This window comes from Phaethon lepturus, unplaced genomic scaffold (assembly GCF_000687285.1).
Source record: "Phaethon lepturus isolate BGI_N335 unplaced genomic scaffold, ASM68728v1 scaffold10510, whole genome shotgun sequence".
Lineage (NCBI taxonomy): Eukaryota > Metazoa > Chordata > Aves > Phaethontiformes > Phaethontidae > Phaethon > Phaethon lepturus.
The window spans coordinates 35,820-50,245 of record NW_010515028.1 but is presented as its reverse complement, the minus strand read 5'-3'; the positions used below and the strand labels follow the sequence as shown (position 1 = coordinate 50,245).

At 35.7% G+C, this 14,426-nt stretch overlaps 1 protein-coding gene across 1 annotated transcript in view; it reads right to left on the bottom strand.

Moving 5' to 3' along the window:
- Nucleotides 1-10,343: 10,343 nt before the first annotated feature.
- The window catches only part of LOC104626721 (matrix metalloproteinase-16-like), a gene marked incomplete at both ends in the record, with an annotated part of 39,824 nt that continues 35,741 nt past the window's right edge, over nt 10,344-14,426 (bottom strand). The window contains 2 exons of the mRNA XM_010294722.1: nt 10,344-10,561; nt 13,518-13,679. Coding sequence (XP_010293024.1) covers nt 10,344-10,561; nt 13,518-13,679 — 380 coding nt within the window. The remainder of the gene's footprint in view (nt 10,562-13,517; nt 13,680-14,426) is intronic.

The following is a 14,426-nucleotide window of genomic DNA, read 5'->3' as shown; positions in this document are numbered from 1 at the left end:
TTAGTGCAACCTCGTCGTTGCCAACCTGCATAACCATTAGTTAAAATGATCCCTGTCTCATTTTGATTTATAGACTGGACAAGTAGTATCATCAAATTTGATTTTATATAGGAAAATAGTTTCTGATTTCATATGCTTAGTATTGCAAGCTAATCTGCTGTTTCTTGTGTTATTTCACCTAATCCATATTACTCAAAATAGATAGTCGTCCTGTCATGTCAAAGGGAGGAGTTACATGTCATGTACTTAATTCTGAGTGAAATCTTGAATCTGTTACAGTCAGTGGAATTTTTTTCCCATTGCTTTCAAATAGACCAAGTTTTCACTCAGTAGGCAAGGAAAGCAACACTTAAAAAAACCCGTCAAGTTATAGCTTATAAAAAACAAGAAAATATAGGCTTTAAAAAAATATCTATTATAACTTTTATATATATATATAACTTTTTGATTATAACATTTTCAATAGATTTTCAATATTGTGAATAGTGTTTCACTGATTTGTTGAAAAAATAAACATGGATGTTGTTCTAAGTTACTTAGGACTTCAGTTGTTTAGTAGTGCAGTGTTTTGCACAGGAAATGACTAAGTCAGAGTAACAAATGAGATTAGTTTCTTTTCATTTCAATGCTTGCTAAACTTCTGCATTCTGGACCCTCAACCCCTTGAAAGGGAAGAAAAAAAGAAACAAATTAAAAATACATGAATATTTCTGGAATAGAAAGGTTTAGCTGTAAATCAAGATTAAACAAACATTTCCAAGACTGATTGATACGACTGCTTGAAAAAGCTTACATTACAAGCCATTCCAATTGTTTCCCAAAACGTTTACCTAAATTAGTTGAAAGGACACAATTTTGTACAACAAATTTTAATTAAGCCTTGTGCTTGAAGTGTTTCTGCAATTACTCCCTTTTTTTCCGTTAGGACGTAGCCCCAATTAAAATGTATTGTTAATATTACGAAATAACACTTGCTAGTCATACAAAAGTGAAGATATGCCTCTGTGTAATTTTTGATTATTCCTTGCTGTGAGTTTTTGCATTTATTTTTTGTCAATAATGCTTTTTTCTATTCTCTTGCCAATGAAATATTTTTAACCAGTTCACTCAAACACTGAGTCTCTGAAAACAAGCAAGTTCTACACAATTAAATACGTCTTGTATTCTGGTATTCAGTTAAAGCTTTTTGTTAGTCATTTTAGTTGTATAAAATAACACGTGAAAAATTAATAGGCTCACAGGATTTTCTGACTGTAACAAATAAATATTTTACCTGTGAGGGGGAAAAAAATAACCAGGATTTGATCTTTCAACTTTAATTCACATCGTTAGTCTGTACTCAAGTGATTAATGCCCACTGAGGGCTTATGTGCGTATATTTTCCCCACTGAGATTCTCTGTCTAGGCTTGAGTTATTCATAAGAAGTAAATCTGCCAGATCAAAGTCTTTCATGTGCATTTGTTTATCTGTATTTTTAATGTCTTTCACTTATTTAATAATGCTATGCAGAGCTATAATTGTTCTGTATTTCTTGCATTTGATAGTATGTAAAACTTGTTCTGGTTGAAAGCACAATTAAATTAATGGTCAACTAGATTTCAGAACAGCCTCTTGACATACAGAGAGAAAAAAGTAATAGTTTTGTTCAATGACTAAGAAAAAAATCAATTCTAAATACACAAGTAACAGCATCTAAGCATGCTATCATTTGTTGGAGGGTCCTGTGGATTATTTTTGTGGAACTAAGTAAAATTCATAATTCTCTTTTTTATTCAGTGCTGTTACACATATTTTCCTAAGTATATACAAAAATTTGACCCACTCTATCCTTTTGCATAAAGGGAGTAACAGAGATCCTCAGATTCCAGCAATTCTGCTCTATTAAAAAAAAAAACCAACAAAAACCCCAAAAAATACTCTAAAGAATGACTAACTATTGGAATTTTTGCCTATGATTTACAAATACTTAGTCTCACATTTTTCAGTATTTATTAGATTAAAACTAAATCAGAAATAAAAATTTGTTAAGATTCACATTTAACTCTCAAAACCTTTATGACATTGTCCCAAATCCTACCACCACATTTGTGTATGGATTCACACAAGTACTTGATTATCTCTGTAAAACTCAGTCTGTTCACCCCATTGTGAAAACTCTTGAAGAGTCTGAAGTACATCTTTTTAATCTGTGAGGACTCTCTGGGGTAGGGAGTGCACCTTGTGAGTAGTAATGGCTCATCACAAGATGGTGAAAGTCTGACAGAGGCACGACTGGGTCAGTCTTTGAATAAAGTGTTTTAGCCCAGAGTCTGACCCTAGAAAGGAGGGTGATTTCCCCTGAAAGCTGAGACACGGAAAGAAGAAAGCAGAGGATCTATCTTGCACATCTGGAAGGGGTGGTCATTCTCTCCCCTGCAGTCCCTGTGTTAGTGCTTTGTGAGCAGCAGCCACACACCCCAATCTCCTCTGCCTGGTCTCTTCTTCTGAGCTGAATACAGAAGTCACAAAACAGTCTCCTGACCACATCTCACTAGCTATATGGCCTGTGAGGGCCATATCCCAAAAGAGATGATGGACCAAAAGTTACTGGAAAATGAGTGGGTGAAATAGTCAAATTTCAGTGCATTCACAGAATCACAGAATGGCTGAGATTGGAAGGGACCTCTGGAGGTTTTGAGAGAATATGAAGAAATAAACCCCTCCTTTGGAAGAAAGTGGGGAAAACAGGTAGCACTGAAATTTTTGGGAGGCTATGCCTTTTTAGTGCTCATATTTCAATTGTTACACAAAATCACAGAAGGGTTGAGGTTGGAAGACACCTCTGGAGATCCAACCGCATCCTTTGCTCAAAGCAGAGCGAACTACAGACAGTTAACCAGGTCTATGTCCAGTCAGCTTTTGAGTATCTCTAAAGATGGAGACTCCACAACCTCTCTGGACAACCTATTCTGGTGTTTAAGCTGTAAGGGTTTACAATGAAAAAGGTTTTTTCTTATGTTTAAATTCAGTTTAAACAAGGCATTCTACCTTGTTTTTCTCTCAGAGAAAAGAACATTCACAAGGATATTAGTCTATAAGGCCAAGGTGATGCCTTGGCACAGCTGTTAAATCTACCTTGTATCCCTGGTCTGTATTGCAATGCACATCATCTAAACTCACAGTACAGAGGTAGTCAAGCGACAGGTACCGTCGTGTCATGCAAAAAATGGTATGAGGAGAAATAACAATATGTGTTTACATGTGAGGGTTTATTTGTTTCTAGATGGTGTGAGCAATTACTTGTTAACACAATGGTAGCACCACTTGCATTAGATGAAATGCTTGTGTGGTACACTCTCGAGGGGTCCACAGTCAAAGATGCTGGTGTCTAAGGGATAGCTATCCTTCAGAAAAATATGTACAGTGGAACTGTTTGGCCTTAAAGGACAGACTGTAGTTAATTAAAAGCAAAGCACATATGATGGACATGAGAAGAGTTCAGTACCATCTGCTCTGCTCTGCTCCTGATCAAATCCTTTTACACCACATCGTTTGCCAATGAAAACATAGCCTTTTGGAAAAAAAAAAACAGTACTCTTTCTTCTGCCCTGCTGAAGATACCGAGTCACACATCCTGCGAAGGTTACACTTTTTAATGGGCTAATACATGAATAATAGGAATTTTATTAGCCAGATAGTACAGATTGTTAATCAGTTCAAGTTGCTTACAAGTTTCAATAACATGTATATCCATTATACTAATGCTCTTGTAAATTAAGCCCTAATAATACAGTTATAATTTTTTAGAACTTTCTATACATAATATTTATATGTGTACAAATATACCTGTAGGTTAGTAGGTGCTATATAATAAGTATAGCTATGACTGGGTTGCCATCTTTCAAATGAACATAAAACTATGCAATAAGTCTAAGACAATTTTTTAAAAGGTGAGAGGGTAGAAGGATTTTTAACTGAACTATTGCAGTACAGTTATAACCCAGGTGATTATACTCTTTTCCACATTCCTCTGCAGCTGGATGGAATATACTACCTACTTTCCATACAGGGATGAACAGGCTGTGCTTTCCACTTTAAACCTGTGAAATGTGTTGGCTAAAACCCTTCCCTAGCTTAGGAGCACACTGAAAGGTTTAGGTAACATTTGGAAAATATTTTTACATCTGCCAGTGAAAGTATCCGTTTATCAAAAATATACAAGCTATGGCTTTTTAGTATTCTGGCATGTCCTTGCTTGTTTCCTTCTTGACATCCTACAACTTGGTTTTGTGCCACAAAACATCCATCCTGTACATTTCCAGTGGGTTTGGTCTACTGTGATACACTGAGGCCACCACTGAGTTTTTGTTGTTTTTCACTTTCCTTTTCAATGTATAACTGATCAGAGGGATAACAACATATAAACCATCAGAGGGATGGAACACCTCTCCTATGAGGACAGGCTGAGAGAGTTGGGGTTGTTCAGCCTGGAGAAGAGAAGGCTCTGGGGAGACCTTATTGCAGCCTCCCAGTACTTAAAGGGGGTCTATAAGAAAGATGGGGACAGACTTTTTAGCAGGGACTGCTGTGATAGAAAAAGGGGTAATGGTTTTAAAGTTAAGAGATTTAGACTACATATAAGGAAGAAATTTTTCACAACGAGGATGGTGAAACACTGGCACAGGTTGCCCAGAGAGGTGGTAGCTGCCTCATCCCTGGAAACATTCAAGGTCAGTTTGGATTGCACTCTGAGTAACCTGATCTAGTTGAAGATGTCCCTGCTCACCGCATGGGGGTTGTACTAGATGACCTTTAAAGGTCCCTTCCAACCCAAAGATTCTATGATTCTATTCTGTGATAACCTGAATTACCTGCATTAAAGCATCCCTCCTCCCTAATGAGTTAAAAACCAACAAATTCCCCCAGATTGTTCCTTCTAACATAATGATATAAAAAGTAGGGGGAAAGGGGTCCTCTCTCTGCAGACTTACCTACTTCTGACCTCCTGTTCCCAGTCTTTTACAGCTGAGATGTTAAGCAGTTTTCCATCTCAGATTCCAAAGTGTCTACTTCCACAGCATCCTCTGCTGAACTTTCCCAGGCTGCAACTGACAGCCCAGACATCCACAGCATCACATGACAAAAGCCAGCTACACAAACAGACCAGGAGAGCTTTGAAAAAACGTCTGCTTTCAAATACAGTGGAGTCAAGTATCATACTATAGGTGTTTCTTTGTCTCTACTTTTTGTTAGTAGTATTTTCCCTCCGTCTCACATATTTTTTTTTAGACCTACCAGTTATGATTAAATAGCCAATGCTAAAATGCTTTAAAAATTCCTCATGTGTTTAACACATATCAAGAAACAGGTTGGGTTTTTTTCCTTTTGTGTTTAACAGCATACTCTGTATAAATAAACAATTATGAAAGGGATATTAAATGGCATCTATACAGTTATGTACGAAAGCAACTGCAGCCTAAACTAATGCCAAAGGGTAACGACAACCTAATTGGCTTGGCTTGTTTGGCACATCATAAATGTTTTTACAGTTGTTCTTAGCAGATGAAGAGTCAGAAAACAAATTTCTGCAAGTTGTGGAGAAATTACTGTAAAATAGTAAAACACAGCCTGTTAAAGCCTTCCTAAAATTGGTTCCATATTCTACCATCTGTAATGTTAACATTTCAGAAGACATTCCTCTGAGCTGTAAATGCTATTTGTCTGATGGACAGGCTTCTTTCTCTTATACTTACATTACATTTCAACAAACACACTACTATATGACAGTTGTTAAAAATTACATTCTTCAAGAAGTGAGTTAACTTTTCCAACGTGAATACTAAAAACATTATGGAATATATAGGATCCATTCTTTTGTTTCTTAAGGATTTAGCGTTAAACAAAGAAAGGATCAGTGCAACTTCTATGAAATGTTACCTTGTGAAGCAAAAGCCTGTGTCACAGAAACAAAGAGCAGTGACCCATCCCTCTAACTTGCTGATTATGCAGGACAAGTTCCACAAATTTACTGCTTACTTTTCTAGATGTAACCTGTTCAAAAAACTAACGATTGTGTTAAAATCTGTGAAACTGAAAAGGACATAAAGGAAAAGGGTATTAACAGCAGTAACACAGATTGCTGAAGCAGAGCTAGAGGTAATTTTGTTGCCAAGGAACAATCAGCACGTAGAAAACATGCTTTTCTAAACACAAGCTATACACACCTCAAAAATAACAGAATAAGCAACCAGCATTACTTGATCTGCATCCTTTGAGAGAATACACACTGTGCAACCATTGGCTCCCTTGAACATTTCTTTTAACTGTGTAAAAATTCAGAAGGTGTTAACATAAGGACCTTTATTGATGGGACATCCTAGATTATCTTCAAAACTGTTTTGCTACAGATTGGAAAAGCAGTGTGAATTGCACAGAACACAGGAAGAAAGTGGAAATATATGCTGTAAACTTCTTCACTACTAAATCTTTTCTGGTGACCTTAGACAATGGGGTTCATTTTCATGACTCAGTAGCCCTGGAGGTACTCTCAGGAGACTTTAAGGAAAAGACAGTATTGTTGGATACCACATAGTGCTATATACAACGGCTGAGAGGTTTTTCCTTTAAAGGCAGACAGTGTCATACCACTCTGCACAACTTTCCCAGAAAAGGAAGACCAATTTGTTTTTCTCCATTTTCAGCCATTTTCTGTGTCCTAGGGGAGTTCTAACTAAACAGAGGGAGAAAATAACTGGAGAAAAGATTGAAAATGAGAGTAACAGCTAAATACTAATTGCATTCATCATAAATAAAGAAGCTAACTGGAATCTTAAGATAAAAACTTGGCACTCATGAATTTTGGCATAGAAATTCTTCTGTCCTGATGGTTGTTTATATCAGTTCAAGCATGTGTTAAGTAATAGCAGTATTTAAAAAACTGCATTCAATTAAGATAAACTTCATACACTTTAAAATATCAGTTGATGATAATTGAAACCAGTTATAGTTACAATACATTGATTTTTACTACTATTCTATAGCATATTGTGTCCCCACGCCTTACAGCTAGCAGGGGCATTTTATGGGCATCTAATTTAAAGAATTCAGGAGGAAGTCCTTTTGGGACAATACATTTACGTGTCAGTAATCTATGTATATTTGATGAAAAATAATTTTATCTTCCTTGAAATCCAATCATTTCTACCTACACAACTGATCTGCAAAATTCAAGTTTTATTTGGTCATCATTGGGGAATCCAGTTTTACTCTGGGTATATTCATTTGAGAGTGCCAGATAATCTTAAAACCACAGACAAAGCTCATCAATTTGACTGAACATAGAAATTGTTTCTAATATTCTGATACTCTTAAGTATACCTAATAGCTCAACAGCCAAGAAAAAACAATCTTCTTGAAATTAATATTGTTTGTCATTACTATGAAAATCCACAGTGTATCTCAAACTGTTATCTTTTGTGCTTCAGTTTTATGTTTAAAGTAAAATTTAATTATTCTAAAGGGCTCACATTTATCAGCTCTGTGGCTAAATTCCTGAGCAATTCAGGGATTATTTAAACAAATTGAGCTCCTGAGCTTGAGATTTGCCCATGAGATAAAAAAGTGTCTGTTTTCAATTTGAAATTGGTACATGGCATACATGCCATTCAGAAGGCAATAAAATCTGCCACTGCACAATCATTACAGACCTGTGGATAAAGAAAGAAAAGGATATCATTTGATTAGCCTCCAACTTTATTAATTTAACTCATCTGGGAACTATCCAGCAATAATTCTTCCAATGAAGGTCATAATTCTTTAATTGTTTCCACCTGGTACAGTACTGCCATCAATCCCCTCTTCTTCTCCACCCCTCCGTACTTGGCTCTCAGCCCATCACTCGTGCCTTCCCAGTCTACCCTTGTTACTAGCATTAAAGGGCAAAGAGGTTTGGTTTTTTGGTTGTGTCAGATCACAGAACCTCCAGCTTTGCTTCCTCCATTGCTGGATGCTTTCCCTATATTCAGTCCCTGTTCCTGTTTATCCCTTCTGAGAATCAATTCCTGCCTTGCTGCTGCTACAGTCTGACATGCTGAGCTTTTCCTCATAACCCGCCCCACCTTGAGATTCTGCAAAGTTGAAAATTAGGAACAACCCTGACTTTTCTAATTCCTTCTCCCCTTTCCTACTCCTTTCATACTCTTCCCTATACATCAAAAAACATGCCCCCCTGCCCCAAAATCTCAAACAGGCAATGAAACTCCTTTAGCAGACAAAAATTGTTACTAACAAATTAATGTACAAACCAGAAAGTTAAGGCCTACTAACTCACGCATTCAAAGACACTCACACTACAAAGTCAAGATTTGTATACTTAAGTAAACTCCATTTATTAGCATGCTAATCCAGTTCATGCCTTGCCATGCTCACAGGTACCCCGAGGAGAAAAGGGGAACTGTAGAACCCTTAAAGAAGTTAATCTGGACAAAGATCATCTCTTTCTTCCCTTCCCAACGCGTTGCTTTTATGATTGCAGCAACTTCATTTTGGAGAGTCAGATTAAATCTGTAAACACTCTATTACTGGTCGTTTCTCCCTGACAAAGTTGTACCATGTTTCCTCATTAGGGTGTGGATCATGAATGGTGTTTTAATTTTGAAACATAAACACAGTTTGCACACTAGTAAGCATACAAACTGTGTAATAAACAGGTAGTGTTAGGGCAGTAAGCAGTAAACATTTTTGGAGAAAACTTAATTTGTATTTTCAATCAGAATAGGTAAGAGTGATTAGTAATGGTGGTAAATCTATTTATCCAGGAACACAGACTTGGCTAGACAGCAAATTTTGTATTAGTGGGATAGCATTTCAATATTTATCGATTTATGTCTAAAATAAATGAGAATATGTTCTATTGCTCTTGAGGTGGATGACATGAGATTTTAATATCCTGTTTAATGTCAAGTTAGAAAATTAGATTCTTCCTTAACCTTTGAGTTTTAGTTGTGAAAAGACTGATGGTTCAGGACCTCACAGTGTTTGAAGATATACCATCTATTCAAATGAAAAGGGCTGACATCCCCAGGGCTGGCAAAATCCTCAGCTGTTTATGGGAAAAATATTTCCTGCCTATTGTGTTTTGAAGACAGCTCAATAATTTTGAATGAATTCATGTAAAGCTATCTGTACGTATTTTTTTAGGTATGCTAAAGAAAGTAAAAGCCTGAGTAGCGTTGCTAATGACATTTATCTGGTGTGATAGATTACATAAAAAGAAGACATATAGGGGAGAAATGGGTCCTATCAGAAAGGACAACAAAAACCATTAGACTGGGAACTTCATGTTTTGGGACAAATTCATTGCACTTCCCTTGCACTTACACTACTGCTGAAGGGAAAAGTGTTACCTACCCATGTGAAAAGCCATTCTTCTCTACCTATAATTTGAAGTAAAAAAGAATCATATATTTATAAAACAAAGATCCCACACTGCCTATTGCTTAAGCAAATTTGACACATCAGTAGTTCAAAAATAATAGATTATCCTGTTGCTTCTTTCTGGAAAATTTGCACATGCTACCTGTCAGCAAATTGGTTTAAGATTTAAGAGACTGAATAATAATTACTCTGTGATTATTCTTCAACATTCAATGCCTTCTGGAAACCATATTGCAGATCATCCTCTTAAGATGCTAAATATCTTCCTAAGATAGCTTTGACATCCATGAGTCTTAGCAAAATCCTTCTAGCAAAAGATTGTCTTTCACTTCAGTTTGTTTATTTTGATTCATTGAATATACCACATTTTCAGCTCAGAGCAAGAAGATGAATGGAAATAAACTATGACACATTTGCAATAAGATTTTTGTGGCAAAGACCTTTACTTAGATATTGTGGTTTCAGTGCAACCACAAAACAATGACAAACTTCCTTTGTAAAGGGCAGATGTAATTGTAGAGGTAAAAATTATAGCTCCATGAAAAAAAAAAAAAAACACCCAAAATGTTGCAGACACAATATCTACTGTACATCTGGATGTGGTTGTATTCCCAACTAAATAATTCCTATTATTGGTGAATAGATTTACACTTTTTATCTCTCCATAACATGCAGCATTTATTTACCCTTACGTTTTGAGGCATTACAGTTTCTGCTGACATGGGTATTTTCCCAAAATAGAACATTACAGCAGTTCTCTGCTAGACATTTAAGCCATGTGCATGTTTATTTTTTAATTTGTTTCTTGAACTTTCTAATTGTGAGCAGGCTGGGAAAGTGGAGTCATGACAAGTGAGAGTTTGCTGTTAAAAAAAAAAGGAGAAATGTAGGCATTTGATGTAACATTGAAAAATTCACGGCCTCCTACCTTGAAAACAAACATTTCCCGGCGAAGAATAGCCAGAGTGTTGAAGTTCCCATCACAGATGTTAGGCTTGGCTCCGGGATAGGAAGGTTTGTCACCAGTGGGTGGCCGGGGAGGTTTAGGTTGCCTGTCATTCTTCCGCGGGTCTGCTGGAGGGATTGAACGATGTGGGGGCACTGTTGGCAGAGGTCTCGTTGGTGGTGGGATCCTGTCAGGTGGACCTTTAAAAATATAGCAGCAGGATGTAATTTAAATGCCCACCAGTGGCACTCCAAGAAGAAATACAACAAAAACCTGGTGTAAGCAGTGCAAATCCTACAGTAGAAGGGGAATGGAAAAAGTGACCTAACATACCTTTCCCATGTTGTTAAAGGGGAAGGGAAAGTCATAACAAATGACTACCATAAAACCAAGGCACAAATGAAGAAAATAATTACTTTTCACTATCCAGAATCTTCCTTCCTTATTGGAATAACGTTTCAATAAAACCTGCAAAGGATGCATAGTCCACCATCATTTCAGATGAGAAGTAATTCATAGCACATACTCTATCAACTTAGTAAGAATTGTTAAAACAGAATCACTGTCTATTGTACAAAATAAAGGAAAACAAAACACCTGTTCCTAATAAGATCATCAGGACTCAATGGATATTCGACCCATATTTTTAGCTTCCACTTACAAATTCACATATGCATATGTGCATATGTAGCATACCTGATATTTTCTACTGACCCAATTTGTAGGCCAAGTAATGTCATGTTCATTAGTGACAGAACATTCCCAGTTTTCCCCAGTGCCCCTTGTTATGTATAGGAGTTCTTGAAAATGGATTTCAAATCCTAGGCGTCCATGTAAACAAAACCATAATTCACACGTTTTCTTCAATATTCTGAAATTAATTACTTCTTATTTTAATTTCTATTTTCCAGTGAATCTTACAAAGCTAGATACCTGGGAATTAAAGGAAATGTTCTGAGGATAAATATATTAAAAAGAACTAAAGTAAAAAATTAAAACTCTGTACAGCAGTTTTAAAATATTTTTCTCCTTTCAAATACATTTTCTGTCATAGTATACAGAGTTTGAGGACAGGTTGAATAACTATCTCAATCATAATTTCTCTACCTGAAAGGCAAAAGGCCATCCTAGACAGATGCTTGTTCATAACCCTAATGGCATACTTGAATTACTTGCAATGGGTGTACTGAAAATGCCTTTCCCTTTCTACATGTATTACTACATTTATTTATATTTTCCATGTACAAAAAAATAAGAATTTTCACTTGGATTAGTGAGATTTCTGGAAACAAGATGAACACTTCAATTTTGCTCATTCTATTTAGACTTCTCTCCAAATCATTTAAATACGTACTCAATTTTGACTTTAAAAAATAGATATCATTTGCATGACCAGCTTCACGAGGACTTCTGAACAGTAAGACAACTTTAAAGCTGCATAAATGACATTTGAGTTTCTGATACTTTTTCAAAAAAAGGATACTTTTCTAAGAACAAAATTAACTATGTAAGGAAATATTAAACTCACCAAATGGTTGTCGTACAATTTAATAAGGCATTTATTTAATTTACAATTTTAAGGTTTGTGACATTTATAATTTACAGTTAATAATGGTGTTTCAAGGAATACTGCAGACCAGAGTAATTATTTTAATAGGTGTCACATTTTTATTGAGGCATATGATTCCAGATCACCTCTTGATTTTAAAGGGAGAAAAGGAATCAGTTTGCAGTAGCTCATGTTGGAAAGTTTTTAATCCCAAACCAAAGTTTTCATATTCCATTTGGTGGTGATGTCAGATATTACTTCCCAGGGGTAACACATTTCTCCTAATGTATAGCCCACAGCTGTTAGAGCTTAGCAGTTAGTTTTCAGCAAAATATTCTTGTCTAGCCCTTAAGTCTAGACTACTACCTTATGAGGTCATGAGAAACAACCCTCCTTCCAGCTAATCACACAGGAAAAATACCAACCAAACAAAACTAGATTGGCCAATCATTTTGAAATGACTATTTATGCTTTATGAAGATATATATCAGCGCTTGTTAATATAATAATTTAAAAAGCTTGTTAATGCATAACACCATGGAGGCTGCAGAGCTCTAGTTAGCAGTACAGTAATTCTACATGATCATAATTGTCCTTTCTAATAGTGAACATAAACAAGGAAAGGCCCTGACAATATTCAATATAAACCTGACAAACCTTTAAGCTGAAAATAATTGTGAGTACAAAATTGAATCCAATACAGAATTAAGTGGGGAATACTAAGCAAGGTAATTCCAAATTAAATATACTGGATACACAGCGTTAATGTACAGATACCATATATTTTTCAGTGTAGGAAGGAAAAATAGATAATATTTTTAAAGAAAAAAAAAACAGTATTTAAGAGATAACAACAGAATCAAAGTCTTTAAAACCAAGAACAAAACCATGTAAGGAACAGTAATATGGGAATTAGTGTTACATTCAACCCACAATCAGAATAATGTTATTGTTTTGCTTTTTTTTTTTTTTTTAATTTTCAACTATCTTGCCTTGTCAAATTGAATTCGGTGCAGAATTTATTTACATCACATGTGTCTTTTGTATCAGGCCACAAAAACACTAAACAAACACATTTTGAAGAATTGGGCCTTTTTCCCCATAGGTAGCTCAAAATCTTGGGCTGGTAATAACATTCTTTTGAGATCAATGTGCTATATTGGTCACAAAAAAGGGTTTTTCTGGAACCACAAATTTTGTACAGCCAGGGAACTGTTTAGTATTACAACCAATAAATTGAGAAGAAATCAATTTATCCAGTTACACAAACTCTGACTACTGTGGAAATAAGCTCATTATGCTTAAAGGCCTGCATTTTTAAATATTTTCATAGTCTGAGTTCCTTTTGCAGACATTTTCTTTATGGCTTTTTAAAACATTCAAAATTACTATTCCAGCTGAGTGCAAATTTGAATGCAAGTTGTGAACAGTGAGAAACAAAGTAAAAGAGCTTCATCAAAATCTTTGGCCTACTCACAAGAAGGCCTCTGGCATAACAACTGGCAATCTACACTAACAAACTCTCTTGGAGAGGTGGTATGGACAGGAGGACCTCAAACGTATTCTAAAGCAAAAAACCTGTGTTGCTTAATCAAACTATGACATACCATATATCTTCTGGATGCCCTGTAAATCATCATTAGGTAGTTTGAAGTTGTCAGTTTCCATATACTGGTAAAATGGAGCCATGATTGCAGTGGGATCATTAGAGTGCTCCAAGCCCAGAGCATGTCCCAGTTCATGCACTGCAACTAGAAAAAGATCATTTCCTGTGAAGAGAAGAAAGGGAAAAAAGACCTTTGAAACCATAAGCATACTAACAGAAATAACACAAGTAGGGGACTCTGCACTTGAAAGACATTTTCACTGAATTTGAATTTTACAAGGTAATGCTTAATAATGAATCGTAAGGATAATGTGGTAGCAAAGGCGTCTTTCCCTTTTTTTGAATGAGGAAACCGTTATTTTTACATATAACATATGATACCCTTACAGATACCATAAGAGTAATCTTTTTTAACTGATGCACATGGTTAGTGTAGGGTTTAAGTGTCATAACTCATGTCTAGGCTTGTGTGCAATTTCTGACTTGAAGTTGATGTTGCAGTGAACCTGACTAAAAATTCTTGCATCAAGACGTAGGAAAATATCCTTGCTCTGTGTGGTAAACTTCACAAACCAAGGACTTCCTATTTAGGACAAACCTCATAAGGAACTTAGTCATCCAAGCGCTTGTAATCAGACCTCTGATGATTTTTTGTAGATGTCGTCCATTTCTGAATCACCATAACTGAAATCCTAATGAGGAAAATATGGGTCTTGTGCTATCTTTCTCCAAATGGGATGCCATTATGTATTTCATTGTATAATTCCCTTATAAGTGTAGTTGCTTACTTAAGTATTAGAACTTTTTGATTTTAGTAGGTCTAAAAAAGAAAATAACACACTCTATAAACTGATATAACTTTTTTGTTATTTGCTTCTAATAATCATCTTTTCACTTTTTATTACCGGGT